This window comes from Acipenser ruthenus, chromosome 13 (assembly GCF_902713425.1).
Source record: "Acipenser ruthenus chromosome 13, fAciRut3.2 maternal haplotype, whole genome shotgun sequence".
Lineage (NCBI taxonomy): Eukaryota > Metazoa > Chordata > Actinopteri > Acipenseriformes > Acipenseridae > Acipenser > Acipenser ruthenus.
The window spans coordinates 6,709,368-6,729,087 of record NC_081201.1 but is presented as its reverse complement, the minus strand read 5'-3'; the positions used below and the strand labels follow the sequence as shown (position 1 = coordinate 6,729,087).

At 37.8% G+C, this 19,720-nt stretch overlaps 2 protein-coding genes across 2 annotated transcripts in view; one reads left to right on the top strand and one right to left on the bottom strand.

Annotated features, from left to right (window-relative positions):
* Window positions 1-19,720, top strand: part of LOC117418373 (sorting nexin-29-like) — a 175,630-nt gene that overhangs the window by 129,955 nt on the left and 25,955 nt on the right. The gene's annotated exons all lie outside the window — the stretch shown is intronic.
* The window catches only part of LOC117418051 (serine/threonine-protein phosphatase CPPED1-like), a 31,217-nt gene continuing 23,480 nt past the window's right edge, over window positions 11,984-19,720 (bottom strand). Inside the window, exon 4 of the mRNA XM_034030597.3 lies at window positions 11,984-13,011. Within this exon, the coding sequence (XP_033886488.1) occupies window positions 12,788-13,011 (224 nt within the window). The 3' untranslated portion in view covers window positions 11,984-12,787. The remainder of the gene's footprint in view (window positions 13,012-19,720) is intronic.

The window sequence follows — 19,720 nt, the reverse complement described above, 5'->3', positions numbered from 1 at the left end:
AATTATTCAGAGCTTTATCCTGCAATAAAATTGTACTTTTGCTGCGACGCTACCTTTCACGCCAGTGGCGACTCTCATCTGATTGTATCAAAAATCACATGTATGATAGTCCTGTTACACAGCTAATAAAAATGTAGAATACATAATACCTTTTCAGAATACTTATTTCAGTAAAGGTAAACGAATCATACACACCAGCTATATCCAGTTCCCTGGAAACGGACTGTCTGATGTTCTCCCTCATTGCCGTGTCTTTATCATTTTTGTGTCCTTTATTGTACAGCTCTGGGTATTTTGATACTGCAAGAATTATCTTTTCTTCTAGAGATGTGTGAACCGGCTCTTTTGAAATCGGGTACCAGGTTCATGCTTTGGAACCGACGAACCAGATACAAATATCAAGGCTCTAGTTCCAGTGAGTACTATTATGGTTTTAATAAAACTGATTATTAAAAAAATAAAACCATTACAGTTATCAAGACTTGTCCTTATTTTGGACTACTGACTGATTGCAGCTGTGATGAGTTTGTTGTGGTCTTTCTATTGTTTTTTATGCAGACGTAGACCTGTAGGACTCATGCTTGTATATAAGGTGCTGCTCACGCATTGACAAACTGACATGTTTTTCTAAATAGTTTGGGAACTGGAATCAAACTCAAAATACCCGGTTCCAATGACAGATACCCGGTTTGGACCCAAATCAAAAAATCTCCTCACTGCACATCATAATTGTTTACTGTAGGCTCGCAAGGGAAGCTGTTCCTCATTGGTCAGTTTGCTAGCTGCCGTGCAACAAAGTCGAAAAAATAGACACCAATCCTTTTTTTTTTCACATCATTTCAGTGTCGTCCGTCTCATCGCAGGCAGTGCAAACGGCTTGTATCAAAAATACATGTTTTATTTTTTTTGTTGTGGTGCGGTGTGTCATACGGCACATTAGCTTGTCGCAACGCGTCTGGTGTGTAAAGGCCTAAAGCATGACAAAAAGGACTAATCACCATCATAGCAGTGGATGGAAATCCTGGATTTGGCGTTGGTATATCTTGGCATTCCTCTTTCAGCATGCCTGCTGCTGTTTTTCCGACTGAGCTTCCCAACTCTGATTTCCACAGCCTGCCTCAACATGACACCTCCTTTCATGGTTCTCATGGAGCTGAAAAATGATGCCAGGCTCATCTCTTCATTCCTCCCTCTCTTATTCTCTCTTGTGCTGTAGCTTTGTTTTATTAACTGGAAATTATAAATAAGTTACATTCGTCCAGAGTGAAGTGTCCAGACTGCTCTGGGAGTTTCGCCACTCTGCTTTCATTTATCAAGGTGTTTTGTATTAAATACCTGTCTGAAGTGAGATGGAGAATTAGGCAATTTGGTTTTGCTCAGGGGACTCCATTAGCCTGTTTTTACATGGCTGCTTCTGTCAAGATATTTCCTGTATCTATGTGCATCCATCAAGCTATCTCTGAAATGTGTTTCTTTGCATAGTGCTGTATGTCAATATATATATTTTTATCGTAAGTCAAGTTTTTGGCATACACAAGGGGGTATTATAATTTTACGAGGTTCCTTTAATAATTTAAATACAAATTGTCACGCAAAAAGTTTACTGCAGTGCTTTCAGTTTATTAAAGCATGCCTTTACATTATTAATACAAGTCACCATGTACCATGTTTTTACAATGCTTACCTATATCTATTATTGATTTATAATGCTTTATTGTGCTTTACCATGATTTTTATATCTGTTTCGGTTTAACTGATGCAAATGTGAGATGTTTGTTTTTTGTGAAATAAACCGGGTTTACTAGCTAAGGTTTGTTTTATCACTGTGGGATGTTACGTGATAACTTCTCGGCTTAATGCACTTCTTTCTGAAGATACTGATTCGTGTTTGGAACAAGGTTTATGTTTATTTCACTTTTTTCAAGGAAATGTACAGTGCTGGTTTTAACACTGCCTGGCCTAATGAAAATACATACTTGCTACAACATGAGTTTCTTTCAGTACTGCACATTTGAGACCTATGTAATGAACAGGTATGCATTTCAGAGAAAATGTTTGCTACAATTCATCCAAAACTTCATCCTCAACCTTGCTTCAAGCAATTATTTTTCTTTCTCTTTCTATGATTGAAAACACTTCTTGTTTAAATGAAGCCATCAACCCCAATGGTAAGGGAAGGTGCACACTGTTAAGTTCAAAAGAAAATGGTTCCCGTGAAGTTTCATTAGTCATCCAATTTGCTTGTGGCCCTTTTTTACATTAACACACTTCTTTATTGCTGATCAGAATGCATGTGCTTTCTGAACTTTTCTATTGCTACAGATAACAGATGAGAGATGAGACAGAAACTGTGTTTTAATGACACACACAGGCCCAGCGCTTCCAAGAATCATGACAGCTGCTGAAAAATCTAAAATAAGCAGACAAACAAGCATCTTCTGTACAAAAAACATTCTAACTGTGTCAATCTCAAAGAGCTGTTGTCATCGTAAATGATTTCTTACTTTGAAAACTATCCCAACGTCAATGTTACGTTGACCAGAAGTGTGGTATATAGAAGCTATTGTGTTGTTAAAAACCCTCTTCTTCTGGCTAACGGACAGTATTATCATAATTATTACATGATATATTTGTATAATATTGATTCCCTATAACACTAACCAAGGCACTTCCTAGAATACATCAGGTTTGATCCAGCTTAGCTTCTGCTAAGGTATTATTATTTATTTCTTAGCAGACGCCCTTATCCAGGACGACTTTCAATTGTTACATACAATTACATTATTTTTTTACACATTATTTTTACATACAATTACCCATTTATACAGTTGGGTTTTTTACTGGAGCAATCTAGGTAAAGTACGTTGCTCAAGGGTACAGCAGCAGTGTCCCCCCCACCTGGGATTGAACCCACGACCCTCCGGTCAAGAGTCCAGAGCCCTAACCACTACTCCACACTGCTGCCCCTAAGGTATGGCTGCAATGCTACACAATGGGAAACTTTTTACAAACTGGATTTCAGAATAGGGTTGTAAAAATACTAAAGTATTCAGATCTATAACCAGTTATTCCAGCTGAGTTTTGTACATCTTGTGACCCTTTGTTTTAGGATCATGCAGAAACATAAAACAGGCTTTTATTTCACCAAAATTGCTTCAGCTGTGTAAGAACATTAATGCAATCTGCATTACTAACCCGCAGATTCAAATGGTTTCCAACAAGTGACATTTATATTCAGTGATAGTTCCAAACACATTGTTTTTCTTTAATAGCTCTGTTGCTATCTAATGCGTCTATGCAAATATACTGCCATGAAATGACTGTGCCTAAAATAAAAATCTGCAATTAGCGTATCTCAAAAAGCTATATTGAAGCCAGTAATTTAAAGTCGATTTTTCTTTGAGTACCCCCAACTAGTCTCTAAACAGACAGATGTTATAACTTTCAGATGAAAGAAATTAGCAATACTCATTGAAGCATCAATTAAATAAAAACATTCCTGAAAAAACAGATACAGAAAAGCCAGTGAAACTACTTAATTTACAATCTAGCAGAGGTGTGCACGAAGCCGGATCCCGAATGCCAAAACATTTTAAATATTGGCCTGCTTTATAAATTAAAAGAAAACCATGTTTAAATAAAATGAAATACAGTGTTACTTCGCTGTTTTGATGCCTACATGTCTACATAATTAACCAAGGGGAAATGCGGTGGAACAAAACACTGTCTGATGTTGGCAGATATACATTCCTTTTTATTAAAAAAAGTATGAGCAGGAAGGAATCCCTGCTGATAGACAGGTGTACCAAAAACAAAAGAGAGAACTTTTATGTTCTGTTAATGAGGATCTCAGTAAAGAGTTTCAATGTTTGGGAAGCACGAAAACCTGCCAATGAACCAACCTGTCAAGAAGCATGCTGTTAATGTATTGACTGCACATTTAACTGCAGCCGTACCTAGATTAGATGGGCCAGGTCTCTTGGGGATGGTTTACAGCAGAACATCTTGTAGTGTAAAACTCCTCTGCACTAGATGACTTGTTTAGTTCTGTGCTGCAGTGTCGATGTGGGAGTTGGGGGCTCCTGTTTGATGTTGTTTTCTTCGGTTTTGATGTTCAAGAATGCCTAATTATATCCTGGTTTACTGTTTTGTTGTTGTTGGTGGTGGTGTTGTTTTGGCATATTAAGTGCAGAAGGAATATCTTTTATCATTTTATGAGTGCAAAAAGAGGGAAAAAAAATTATTTTCTATTTCCATTTTGAGGTGCGGTCCCATTTTAAACCTTTTGTAGCTTCAGTCACGTTTTCTTAAAATGTTTTTTAAAGATTACATTTATTTTTACTACTACCCATATCATTGTGCAGCTTAGCTTTTTATGTAAAAATACATTTTCTTCACTTTTAAACTTCCAACATTAAAGAGGAGCCAGCCTTCCTGTGTTAGTCCACACTTGAGTCCCCCATGTTTTGCTAGCACTAAGAAATGCGGTACCATCTTGCTTTGCTAAAACTATTACATTCTTTAGTATTTCTTAAATATGTATTGGTTATAATTGTTACACATTGTAGTGCAATATTTGGGTAGTAGGAGTTTGGTTTAGTAACAGTATAATCCAGGAGAACATCCCACTATCTTACAACATTGCTGACAGTGGAGGGCCAACACAGCTTGAGGGGCCCCTGCTGCTGAGTAGTGATATTGAGACAGCAATATGATCAGGACAGCCGGTGGAGCCCACTTTGAGGCTCATCATTATCACCCTCTTATTGGACTGACCACAGGGACATCTGCAGTAGCTCAGGCACCCCCAGACTGTGTCTCTGGTGATAAATATACCTTCGCCACAGGGAAATGGCTGCAAATTACAGCTCCAATGGAATTCTTTAATTCTTGTTAATTAAACTCATTGCACCTCTCTTTACCCTCAGTGGGCATTCTAGAATATTCCATCCCCTGCAGGTTGTTTTTTTGTAATAAATAATTCAGTTATCTGATTGATGATCTTACACTTTTCATAATTATACTAATTTCAGTGCGTCTTTTAGTTATTGGAGTGAATAGTTTTAAGCAACACAGGATAACATTAATAACTTTTAATGAGTTTTAAACCCAAGGATAAACTCTCATCAGAATCAGACTCTATGCCTCAAGCCTGCCCTGGAGGGGAGCTGTATTTTCTTGTGTTTTCCTGTGCTGTACCCATTAAGGAGACAGAGCCTTTTTCACTGCTATCCGGCCCTGAACAAGTAATTCATTAATCACTGCTACACCTACCACTGGTGGATCTGTCTTGAACTCGCATGGAGCAAATCTGTCCCGACTGACTTGAATGGAAGAGCAGCATTCATCATCAGGTAAAAACTGTACCTGTTCATTAAATAGATTATGTTCCTGTTATCAGTCTCTGCTAGGCACTTGTGTTGTACCTGCATTGCTTACATAACATAGATAAATGCTGCAGTACTTTGGACTATCAATTCCTTGTTATTGTTGACCCAGACAGAATGAGTATCATGCATTTCCATGTATAGAAACAACCATTATATTTGTAGACATTTAGAATGTAGAATGTCAATCCTGTGTTCTACCTGCCCTATGAATAGACTACAGCTTTACCGACTAATTCTTCCAATCCTGTTCCTTAAGTAATACCTTAACAGCAACGGAGTTTACAAAACAAAAAAGCAAGCCTTGCATTGTACCTAAACTACTTACAGTGAAAACATCCAGCTTTCTACAGATTTATTTTCAACAATGAAATTGAGTAGCAAGTATTTCCTTTGTCTTTACAGAAGTTTTCAAGTCTATGCACCTCCCTTTGAATCTGTTTTACAAAACCCCAGTGCCAGGTATCAATGGAAGCCTTCAGTGCAAGTATGTGAAAAATCCCACTTTATGGCTTGGAAAAGAAATAGTTACAAACTTTTCACATTCTGTGATTGTACTAAAAGAAATGTTATATGTAAATGTGTTAAGAATGCAGCTACTGCATTTCTGCTACTGACAAATATGTTTTTTTTTAAAATATACTATAGAGCAGTGGTTTCCAACCGCGGTACTGAGGACCCACTGTGTCTGCTGGTTTTCATTCCAACTGAGCTCTCAATTACTGAACTACACCCTTAATTGAACTGATAATTTGCTTAATTAGACCTTTTTAATTGTTTTTAGCTCTTAAACAGTTGCAGAGTTCAAGTTACTTATAAAATGTTATAGCTAACTTGAAATATGGGCAGCAGTGTGGAATAGTGGTTAGGGCTCTGGACTCTTGACCGGAGGGTTGTGGGTTCAATCCCTGGTAGGGGACACTGCTGCTGTACCCTTGAGCAAGGTACTTTACCTAGATTGCTCCAGTAAAAACCCAACTGTATAAATGGGTAATTGTATGTAAAAAATAATGTGATATCTTGTAACAATTATAAGTCGCCCTGGATAAGGGCGTCTGCTAAGAAATAAATAATAATAATAATAATAATAATAATAATAATAATATGCAGCTGTTAAGAGCTGAAAACCAATTAAAAAAGTCTAAGCAAATTATCAATTCAATTAAGGCTCTAGTTAAGTCATTGAGAGCTCAGTTGGAATGAAAACCAGCAGACACAGGGGGTCCCCAGGACCGGTTTAGAAACCACTGCTTTAGTGGGTGAGTGTATGCTGTTCCCATACCTTGTGTTTCTAGAGTTTCTCCTATATGAATTCATTGTTAATAAATGAACAGACTGTTGAAAATGCACTGCACTGTGAAGTTAAGGAGCTTGCTTGACCAGGCGCTGTCGGGCTCCATGTTGAAACCCAATGCTGTGGAACACTTGGGCCTCCAGATGGTGATCTCACAGTGCAGATGGTAAGGAGGCTGCTGGGCTGCGCCAACCAGCCATTGGGTAAGATGTGTTTAACTCACAAACTAACACCTGTTTCTAGAAAAACAGTGACACGTTGCCTTTCCACAGGAGAGCGGGCGTGCAGCGAGTTACAAATATGTTCTCGCTGCCACCGCCTGCACAATCCAAAAAAGTGGATTAGCTCATTTAAGTGTGATTATTAATCACAGGATTGTGAGGGGCTGACACATTCTTTCGCTTTGTGGAATTTATAATCCCACATTGTTACAGCTCTGGTGGTCTGACTCCCTTATACTGTTGCCCAGAGCCTCAGCTGAAGTGACTAGGCCTCTGCCACCTCCCAGTCCTTCAGCACAAACCACTGGGCTAGTCCACTCAGCTTCCCAGTCTGTCAGCTTGAATCACTAGACTAGCTTGTCTGTAAGCTGCTAATAAATGTTTGATGTTGGTTTCTGCTAAACTGTTTCAACAGTTGGATGAAGGAGCTGTCTCATTCCTGCCCTGGTCTGTCTTAAAGATCCCCTCCTTCTGACGTCTAACAAGTGCAGACGTGACTCTGCCATTTCTGTGCATGCCAGCGAGAAAGTGACCTAGAAAAATCACTCCTGACAGTAGGCTTTATTAACTGTTCTTTTTGCATTACACAACTTTTAATTATGAGATGTAACCTTACCACTAGTACTATTCGAACAGCAATTGATATGCAGTTTCTATATATTTTTTGAATCGGTTGGACCTAAGCTAAGTCAAGTAGAAGGCCAAATGCCTTAATTAACGTACATTTTTTTTGTCACCTTTAACAAAAGAGTTTTCAGTATAGCAGTAATTGTAACTTCCATCCACTGTGCTGTATTTTCAGATTAAACACTGTGACTATATACATTCCATTTTATTTTTGGCAATTTTAGCATCTCTCAATTGCAATTTAATAGTATTTACAACATATGTAACCCTGTAGTCTACTGTGTCAAAGTAGTTTAAGCATACAGGGAAGCAACAAACAAGCAAAGTAGTATTTAACAATATAACTTGTTACAACTATCTCAGAGTATTGTAGTTGTTACTGCAGCATTCATATTGATGCACATATTGATGCAGTAGAAAGAGTGCAATGAAGAGCGAACAGAATTGTTCTGGGTTTAAAAGGCATGTCATATGCAGACAGGCTAAAAGAACTGAATCTGTTCAGTCTTGAACAAAGAAGACTACGCGGCGATCTGATTCAAGCTTTCAAAATTATAAAAGGCATCAACAATGTCGACCCAAGGGACTTTTTCGACCTGAAAAAAGAAACAAGGACCAGGGGTCACAAATGGAGATTAGATAAAGGGGCATTCAGAACAGAAAATAGGTACTTTTTTACACAGAGAATTGTGGGAGTCTGGAACTAACTCCCCAGTAATGTTGTTGAAGCTGACACCCGGGGATCCTTCAAGAAGCTGCTTGATGAGATTCTGGGATAAATAAGCTACTAACAACCAAACAAGCAAGATGGGCCGAATGGCCTCCTCTCGTTTGTAAACTTTTCTTATTAAAAACAGATAAACAGGTCACTCAATCAAAGCAGTGCCTGGTTTTATAAAGTTTGATTGAAGCCCTGTTAATCCTGCTATCTAAAGAGTAAACAGACTAACATCTAATATTTAAAGGTTTCATGGGTTTTTCATTTCAGTGGGTTTATTCATGATGCACACAAATAAATCCACTGCTGGAAACCAGGAGAAAGGGTGGTGTGTGCAGGCAGATTAGTTGTGACTGTGTGTTGAAGGAAGGGGATGCCATAGCTGTTTGCAGTCAGAGAGACAGGTATTAAGTGCGTTGTGATGCTTAAGTTCCCTGATGTAATATAAATGTAATATAAAGACTGTCAATCCATTTTTTTATTATTATTATTATTATGTTTATGATTACAGGGGTGGAAATAAGACTCATATTCCAAAGCAGTTGCACCCATTCCAGTTTTTAATATGTGCTGGATTAGTCCCAGTTTATAGTTAAGAAGCTCAGATGTGCCTTATTAAACACATAGTAAAACCAGGAGTTCATCAAACTGCTGTACAGTGGGAGTCTTATTTCCATCCCTGGAGCTGACTAGGTAGAAATACCTGTTGTTTAGTGTTCAGGGTGGAGGGACTGGGAGGCCATAAACTCAGGATTGGTTAGTTTTCAAGCCTGAGTTTGATTCAGAGAGCAACAAGAAACACCTACTTTGTAAGCTTAGCAAGACATAATGAAAAGCCCCTGAGATTCATCGTCTCATTCAGAACGTGGTGGGAGCAGCTTGACAAGTGACAATGAAAAATGATCAAAGCCTTTCGCGTGAAACACAGTTGATGGAATATGCAGAGGCGTCTGGGGTATTAGTCATAGCTGTTGAAGAGACGATTTAGAATCTGATCAATCTGTGATTTTAATAGACAGGTAGAGTCTTGTAAACTCCCTGGCACACTGAGTCCACTAGAGCAGTGGTTCTGAACCCTGGTCCTGAGGACCCACTGTGTCTGCTAGTTTTCATTCCAACTGAGCTCTCAATTAATTGAACAGATACTTTGCTTAATTAGACAATTTTAATTGTTTTCAACTCATAAACAGTTGCAGAGTTCAATTTACTTGTAAAATGTTATAGCTAGCTTTGAGAATCACTGCACTAGAGGGAGCCATACTTCTTGGTGGACTGACAACCAATTGAGGTAAACTTGACACCTATTTATGAATAGTTGCATACCAGAGGCACTAAATGATTAACAACATCATTATGTAGGTGGTTTTAGTGCCATTTCCCTTGTTTTTCCATGTTCTCTCAGGAAGGTAAACACAGAAGACCTGATAAAACCTACCTCTTAATTTCCCTTTGTAAGACTGTGGTCATCATGGAGACTGTTGTGTTGTCAGCAAGAGGAAAGTAGGCTGGAGGGGAGGTCTGACATCACCTTCTTGTTTACAAAGCCAGTACATGTGAAACTATGTAAAGAAAGTATTGCATACAGATGACAAACAAATGGCACTGTAAAAGGTGTTGTTATCTGAAAGAAAATAGCAAGTTGATAAAAATATGAATCAGTACCTCAGAGGCTATGATTACATTTTATTTACGGGGGCTGCTATCTTTATACAGTACCAGTTTTAGAGATATACAAAACAGCAAAACAACAAGCTTTACGAAGATAGTTTATGTTACTGATACATTTATTATTTGGTAATAATAATAATTATTATTATTATTATTATTATTATTATTATTATTATTACTTATTTAATTAATTAATATATTTATTTGGTAGACACCTTTATCCATGGCGACTTACAGGTGTTACAGGGCAGTACAGGACAGGGTTACAATGTAAGGTAAATATTTAAATACAGTATAGTTTACAATAAGTGCAAATTATACTAGTAAAGTACATGAAAAAACATGCAACAAGTTAGGATTACAACAATGTACATACACAGTGACATGGTAATAGTGCATCACCTGAGGATCCAGTAATGTGGTGCCTAAGTCAGGCAAATACAATGCAATATCAGGTGATGCAATATCAGGTGAGGAGATGTAGACAGAATACTGCGGTCAGCCTCATCGTAGATCAGAAAGCATACCCGACCCCCTCTCTAACAGACCCATAAAACAACAACAAAAACGTATATATCTTCAGGTTAATGTAATCTTTTAGGATGTGATTTAACTTGAGCAATAAAAAATCTCCTCTGGTTATTCAATCAATCAATCAATCAATCAATCAATAAACATTTGTAAAGGGCCTTTTTCTGGCATTGTATCCCAAGGCCATTCCCAAGTCATAGAGAACCCAGCAAATCCTCCTGACTCTTCATTGCTTTTCCTTTAAAGATATGCATTGATCAGTCTCCCTGATGCCACCCTGTAGCACAGACCTCTCCAGGCAAACCCTGGATTGCAATTCCCTTTTTATCATTTGCTATTGTGTTAAAAGATGCGTTGGAGGCTCTTATTCTGACTTACGTGATCAACTCAATTAACTTTTAGCTGGGGGGGAGGCGTTTTAGGAAAATATAAATTCACCCATTAAACAGGCGTCTTCTGCTCCATTTCCCCTGCTTAAAGCTGCTGCGTTCAACAATTCTGTTCAAATCTCTTGTGAAACCTGCTTTTCCGTACAGTATGTCACTGTGATCTAAACAGGCCGTCTTCTGCTACTACCAGAAAATGCACCATTGTAAGGTATGTAAAATAAAAAAAATAAAAAACATACCCTACAACTCTCTTTAAAACTCCATAAAATAACACATTTCATATTGCCACAGAAATGTACACAATTATAAATGAGTTAAAGGTAAGGTCATGTTTAGCTACTACTGTTAAAAAAAGATTAAAATACTGTAGGGATCTAAAGTATTGTTTTCCAGTTCTCTATATACAGCAAGACACAAAAACATGGAAAGCATTTACCGTGTTTTTGTAATCCTATAAAGTTTATCAGAAGGCACCTGTACCTTGTTTTTTTTTATATGAAACAGGAGGAATTTATATTTCTCAGTAAAAATGTCAGGGAAAATCAACTCAATTTAACCAAAACATCAAAGAAAATCAGGTTTAAATCATTCAAACAAGACAGCTGTTCATGTTTCATTTCTCAAACCAAGATAATTTCTCTTAATGTGATGCACTCAATTGCCAACTGATATTTTTGTCTGTATATTTGAAGGGAAATACAGGACATCTGGTGTGAGTCTCAGTCATGATACAGTGTCAATGTTTAAATATCTGACTCAGTTTAGCTTTGGTAACATAACTGCATCAATAAAGTTACACCACTCGTGAAGGAGGAAGACTATGAATTATTGAAACAGCACAGCTGTAAAATGCCACTAAAGCCAATCCTGAAAAAAACAGTTTTACCAAGTCAATCACACAGTGACATTAGGAAACCCCACACTACTTTATCGGCGGAAGAATATTTGTATGTATGTATGTACATATATCATATTATTATTAATAATAATAATAATAATAATAATAATAATAATAATAAGAAGAAGAAGAAGAAGAATATAAAAATATGTTTACAGAATAGATCAAAGGGGAAGGAGTAATGACCATTTAAATTAGAATTTGTGCTTTGAAGTGGTTCTGTGGGATACATGCATAAATAAACAAAGTATGCTTTTAAAAGTAATATTTATTATAACCAAAAAACACACATGTCAAAGCATGGAAATACAACTTTTTTTTTTTTGTGCTTAACTTCACATTAGAATGTGGCTATGCACAGCATATATGTAGATACATAGGTGTAAAGGCTGGGACACAGATGTGTCTCTAGGCACAGCATACACTTGGGATTATCTTCCTGCTGTGGCTCTGTAATACTACTGGAAAATTAGCAACTGCTAACAACTGAAGCTGAAATATACCGTTTGCTCCCAGATGGCCAAATTGAGGTTTTTACTGCATTAAAATGAATGCTGACCAATTTAACTGTGCAGTGATTCATCTAATTGCACACACACATCTCTGTATGTTCTCTGAACTTCTACAACTGCAGTGTAGAATACTGTACTACTAAGTCACTAAAACACATTTAGTATGAAGAACTCTGCTTTATCTGTTTGGTTTAAATGTCTGTAAGGTGAGGAATTACCATGTAGTTGATTTAAAATGCTACAGATAATGTAAAACATATTTGCACATATTGTTGCATTGGTCAATGTGGTTTATGAGATATTTGCTGTTGAAATTATATTTACAATATACTGTGGTTATAAATTTGAACTGAAACCTTATTCCTCTTACCTAGAGACCACCTAGAAAAACCCTAGTGTGATGTGGAGTAATTTGTATTTAACTTTTCCTTACTCCTGATCCAACCTGAGAAGCTTCTTTTTTAAGGAAAACGATTGGTGAGAAGACTTGGGGGGGAAAGACCTTGCCCATCCTTCATAGTGCTTGAGCTGGTGCTGGAAGGCTATCCCAGTAGGTCTCTGAGCTCTTTCTCCATGCCTGTCTTGCTCAGCTCATCCAGGCTGTAGTAGCGATGGACCACCTTCTCCTTGGTCACTACCACCAACCTCAGCCCGTGGGGGTCGGTACCCAGCTGGCAGCCTATCGCAGAAGTTACCACCATGTCAACTCCGTTGTGCATCCCTCCAGCGTTGCGATGGTAGTGTCCAGAGAACACAGCTTTCACTCCTGGAGATACAGAGTTAAGAAGGCTGAAAACCATCCCAGTTTCTAGGAGCCTGTTTTACTATTTAACATCGTACTTTTCCACAAGAGAAAGAAGAACCCTCGTAACACAACAAACTGCACCCTCCACATCTTGGGACTGCATTGTCATGTGGCCTTGAGCCAGTAAGACCTGTGATGTTTAATTATTCTGAACAAAAAAGAAGATTAAGGAGAGACAGAGTTACAAGTCGTGTTGACAAATCGCTTTTCTGTAAATCACTGTAGTTTGGTCAAACTCCAGATCATCTGGGCTTCCTGCCAAAATGTTAAGAAACTTGTAATACAAATCTATTTCACATTTCCAATTTGGGTCATAATTTATGGTAGTTCTTCCACATAATTACAGACAAAACAGTCCGACAGCTTAGCCAACATCCTTTCTTGCCTACTGTAGCTTCTACTGGCTTGCTGGAAGGAGTCAGGGGTAGTTTTGTGATTAAATACCATATCGCAATCATTTTGGCGAATAATTAAATAACTATATTGGAGTTTGAGAAAGTGTGCTTTCTTACTGTCCTGGCTATATCTGCTTTAAAATACAGTATGAATTTAAATAAAAAAACAAAAACAGTAGAATTAGGGAGGCGGACTAAAGGAAAACAGGTTAATATGGTAAATGAGAAGATGGGCTTCTTAAAAGTGAGGTCGATAAGCTAACGACTCTAATCATTAGCCTGCCCTGGGTCTGCTTATACGGTGGTGATCACTCAGGCTTCAGATCTGAATGGGATATCAGCGGCATCATTTACAAACAGGAAAGCAAGTTAGAACAAGTGAGTGGATGCTGTAAAACAAGACCAATAAAGACAGGTGTGTACAAAGTGGAGCTTTATATAAATAGGCTACAACAAGTTATTTTCAAATTATTAAACTGTATTTGTAAATAACTTGCCGTATATATGCTTTTGTCCACTTAGTCTGTTTCATAACACAGTTAGACTGCTGGTGTTGTAACTGGACACTGTGAGTTATTTAGGGGCAGCAGTGTGGAGTAGTGGTTAGGGCTCTGTACTCTTGACCAGAGGGTCGTGGGTTCAATCCCAGGTGGGGGACACTGCTGATGTACCCTTGAGCAAGGTACTTTACCTAGATTGCGCCAGAAAAAACCCAACTGTAGAAATAGGTAATTGTATGTAAAAATAATGTAATTGTATGTAAAAATAATGTGATATCTTGTAACAATTGTAAGTCACTCTGGATAAGGGTCTGCTAAGAAATAAATAATAATATTTGTCACTTCACTTAAAAAAAAGCTTTTTATTTCAAGAGAATTCCACTTTTTTTTATTACTGTTTATAAGTCACTAGTTTGTCAGAGGCATTGCTACCCACACTTGTCTATTCTAAGAAAAAAAAAAGTATTTGCTAATCCTCAGAACTGTCGGCAGTGGAAATAACACTCTCAGAACATCACAAAGGCTCAGTGACTTATATGCGTATTGTCAGCACTTGGCACTATCCTTGAGAAAACCTGGAAAATCAGCTCCCAGGCTGTTTTTAAATTTTAATTTGCAAGTTATCTCGTGGAGCATCATCACAAAAATATCTTCATTAATGCAAGATGAGCTTGAGTTTCTGGGACATTTTTATATACGCACTTTCATCAAAGCTAACCTGTACACCCAAATAATCTGACCCTGTTTGACACTATCTGTGACATTCAGCAGTGAAGTTGCATTTGAAAGGGTCAGTAGAGGACAGAAATGAATACAACGATAAGAAACGTTTTGTGAAATATAGAAAATTACACAAGGAAAAGTAAAGAAAACAGCTTGCGAACATTAAGATCTATTAGGCAGACTTTTTGCTTGATCGACTCTGTTTTAAGGAATGTTTTTTGACTTTTTAAACATTCATTTTGATTACACAGTAGTAGAGTTAACTTACAAACCTACTCTAAAATAATTGAAGACTTAAAGAACTGAAAACTTCATTTAAATCATCAAAAGCTGTCTTCAAACAACAGCCCTTCTCCAAAAAAAACCTTAAAACAATACTTACCGTTTTGTGACTAGGGAAAGCTTTAACTCAAGCGTTATTCTTAACACTAGAAATGTATGATAATTATCTGAATACATGGCTACCAAGAGATTAGGCACTTTAAAATGACATTTGAAAAACGTATACTTTAAATAGTTCAAGTGATAAACGAAAATGAACTGACATCTGCCCTCTACAGGTAGCAAAATTACTAGTGAGCTCAGCAACCTACTGATGTTTTTTTTTTTTCTTTGCAGTCTCCTGCAGTTCTTGTAATTGTTCTCAGATTCCTCTGAATCACAGAGGGTGTCTATATATAAGAAAACATTGCTTTTTATCATTTTATCTAACATGTTCCCAGCAGCTTGTAAATTACAACCCTGAAAAACACAATTCTAATGCAAGGCAAAGTAGTTTTGTGCGTTTTCTTCAGCCCAGCTAAAATGCTTTTGAAAAGCAATTATTTGAACACTAAAAGCATCTGTGTACTTGATTTCAATTTTCTGCTTGGAAATATAATTGTGGATCCAATAAGGTAATTTCAGAGCTACGTGCTTGTGATACCAAGTAATTACCACAATGGTTTAAAGGTATACATTTATTTACTTTAAAAAAATAAATAAAAATAAAGCAAAGCATGTTTTGCAATATTACTGCATCTGTCTCTGAACTCTCTCAATGGAGCATTAATAAGTTGTTTTACACACTGTTGTTTTTCACTCACTGAAGTTTTGATGTTCCAGATTGCACCTCTTTGTGATGAAAGGTTCATGAATACCAAATGAAATCATCAAAACAAGCTTAATAGCTTGAAGCTTTGTCATTTGGGTCCATATTATCTATTCTTCAAGTACAGCAATGTAGTCTCATGACTATACTGCAACAACCTTTATCTTCACTTAAGAAGTTTCTTGTGTTTTGTTTCGGATACATCGCAGTGGAGACAGCTGGTTATGTGTCGTCTGATAGTGTGTAACAGCTCACAGGAGAAAACCACCCTCCACATTAAGAGACTGGTGCTCTACAAAGGGCCCGTCTTCAAAAGTGTTCATTTGGAACTCTTTTTGAAGCCTTAGTTTGCACTTCTTGACTTACTGTTGATGCCTCCTGTGCACTACATATTGTTGTTCAATCTCAGCTGTGTTTTTATTCACAGTACTGTATACCCATGGTAATTAATCAACAGGGGGATAGCTCCCAAAGTAATTTCATCTGCCTCTCCTACTGTCTCCATATTGCCCCCTGAACACCATATTATAGATAATTAATAATCCAGGACAGTATCAAAATGCCAAAATAATCATTAAAGGTAAATATTGCCTATTATTTTTGTACAATTCATTAAATGCATTTGAATAATTCAGGTACCCAGATGATTCAGTACAGATTGATTGCACATGTCCATGTTATATCGCTGTTTAACCTTCATATTGAGGTGTTTGCATTTGAAAGCTCCCTGGTCTCTCAACATCCTTACAAGTAATAACTCATTTCAGTATATTAACTTTTGCCTTCGGGGCTCCTTCTAATTTAATTTTGCAACCTGATAAGATAAATATGTCAATAATCAGCCTCTGGTCCTTTAAAACCCTGGCCTTGTGCATCTTAGCTCTGGTGATTTCCATGGGAATCAATGAGTGGGTTATACTGCAGCAGTCTGATTCTGTCCTGAATACTTTAATGTCTCTCAGGGCATTCTCCATGGCGAGCTGGGTTCAGTCAATTATCTTAGTGAAATAGCTGTCCTCAACAATTGGTAAGCTCATTCTTACTGCACTTCTGAATTGTGGCAACACATTCTCAGGGCGACGCTTCAAAATATGCATTTTAAAATGGGGAAACATAAATTAAAAACAAATTACAATATCAGCTATTAAAAACTTGATGGACTGAGTAAATTATTATTTTTTTTAATTACATTTTTTTTTTTTTTTTTTTACATTTTATTTCTCTTAAGTTTTTCGTTGTACATTTTTTAAAAATAAATTGACAAAGATTGACGAGACACTGCACTAGCAGTCCTCTCTGGCCCCACAATCATTATTACAGAGCTTAGCTGTGGGAGAGAACATTAAATAGGTGCATTGTTAATGAGTTCTTTCATCTGCAATGTTCCAGTAAGGTTATTAAAGGTTATTACGCAGGCTTTAGGGAATATCATAAGTAGACAGCCTGCACAACAAGACATTTATCAATTATGTTCCATTAATATTTAATCAGACTCTCGACTCAATAGACTGTAAAGCCATTACACGTCAGGCTTTCGTTAACATTAACGACCCACCCGGCACACTACAGGCGCACATGGAAGGGGACCAGAAACTCGCAGCGGGTATTAAACCATTAAATACAATTGGACAGGGGCTCCCACCACTCAAGACTGGGCTGCATCATCTCACAAGTCAAATTTCTCCACACATGCCACAACGTTTAGGGCTATATATTAACAAAGCACCCTACCACCACGTGAAGTTACCTCCATTTTATTCAAATAAAAAAATACAAGAGGTTACCTTTTGTGCCCTAATGATGCAAACACACGTTCTAAAAGGGATTATATAGCAATTGTGGGGGGGGGGGGGGGGTAACCATAATGCTTGCAGTATATTTAAGATATTTAATTCTCCACCTATGCCCAACCCCACCCCTCCCCAGCTCTCAGGCAAGCAACACTGCACTGTAATTAAGGAGAGGAGAAAAATGTTTGATCTAATCAAAAGTAAGAATTGCAATTAATCAAAACAAAGAGAAAGTTACAAATAATAATAATAATAATAATAATAATTAAGTTTGGATGTTAACAAACTACTACCCTACTCCCCTTTCCCGAAACATAATAATATCACAGTCAGATCAAAATAAAATAAATAAATAATAATAAAATAAAACAATTATCAGTCCAACTACAGAAAATCTAACTTTTTTTTTTTTTTTTTAAACAAACAAACTCGTAGCACAAAAGACACACTGGGACGGAAGACATGCAGGCAGTTTTAATGATGCTGCAGATTTTTATTATGGTCTGTGCCCTTGTAATCACCCATGAGCTTGTTAAACAAGGCCATTCGTTCATTAAAAGTCTCTCATTCCTTCAGCGTGTACAATTAAGAAGCACTCCAGCCTCTTGTCCTTAACTTCAACCCACAGCTCCTTTCTGATGTTTTTACACTATGTAAGTAATACGACTCGACTTTCCATCTATTGTTAATGAACTGTAGAATATTTGCTTAACTGCACAGAAGGATAATCTATATGTGGTACACAGGCACCAAGGATCTAACTGTAGTTTAGTGTACAAATGAAAATATTGTGTAGGGCTCCCGAGTGGCGCATCCAGTAAAGGCGCTCCTCGCAGGATGTGCTCTATAGCCTGGAGATCGCTGGTTCGAATCCAGGCTATGTCACAGCTGACCGTGACCGAGAGTTCCTAGGGGGCGGCGCACAATTGGCTGAGCGCTGCCCGGGTAGGGAGGGCTTAGGTCGGCAGGGGAATCCACGGCTCACCGCGCATCAGCGACCCCTGTGGCCGACAGGGCGCCTGTGGCTCTGCAGCGGAGCCGCCAGATCTGTGTTGTCCTCCGGCACTATAGGTCTGGTAGCATTGCTGTGGATCTGCAGTGCGAAAAATGACGGCTTGGAAGGAGCACGTTTCGGAGGACGCGTGTTTCAGCCTCCGTTTCCTGAGTCGGCGGGGGGGTTGCGAGCGGTGAGCCGGGGATACAGATAATAATTGGGCATGCTAAATTGGGGTGAAAACCGGGGTAAAAATAATTGGCGACGACTAAATTTATAAAAAAAAAAAAAAAAAAAAGAAAATATTGTGGGACATAGTCATAGGGTGTGGGGGAGTCTTTGAAGGAACCATGTTTTGAAAACAAACCAATGTGAAAGATTGAATGATGTAGTATAGGGGGACGCACTGGGATAATCCTGGAACAGCGGTTCACTGATTTCAGTACCGAATACCCTGCCAGTCACTGAGAGTCTTGCATTGCCACAGGCAGGACAACTGCTTTAACTGCAGCTTGTCAGGTGTCATTTTCACTCATGTGAACGTCTGCAGTGACTCGCAAAGCCTACTGGCTTCGAAACAGTTTCATTTTGTAAGGGATGCTACAGTGTTTATTTTATTGGATTTGGATGAGTCAATGGATGCTCCCAAAGTGTGTACTTGTGTGTGGACATACAAGGATTGTTATTCAGTGTCCAGTTCGAATCTAGCCAAGGGTAGCATTGATTGCATGTCATTTCCTCAGTCTGGTGGCATTTCCACTTTCCAGTGGACAACTGCTTTAAATAGGGTTGTGGAACTTAGTAGGTTTGCTTTGTGAAAAATGTACTGACGTTACCGTGGTAACATCTTCTGTGGTAATGGATGACGACCATTAAAAAAATCCTCATTAAACAACAAACACACATTTAAATTAAAAACAACAACAAAAAAACTTAAAAACAAATATGATTGGCATCAGTGGTTTGGGGCAAATAAAAGTCTGAAGAATTTTAGGTAACGTTCAAATCTTTAAAAACCCCAGCAGGCTATATTACTTACCTACACAATCAAGCATGAATGTTGTGCAATATTATTAAATAGCATCCAGAAGTCAAACCTGTATCTGTTTATTATGCTCTGTGGCATGACCTGCACTGAATTCTGACTGCAGTATAATTTGATTTGAAATTTGATACAG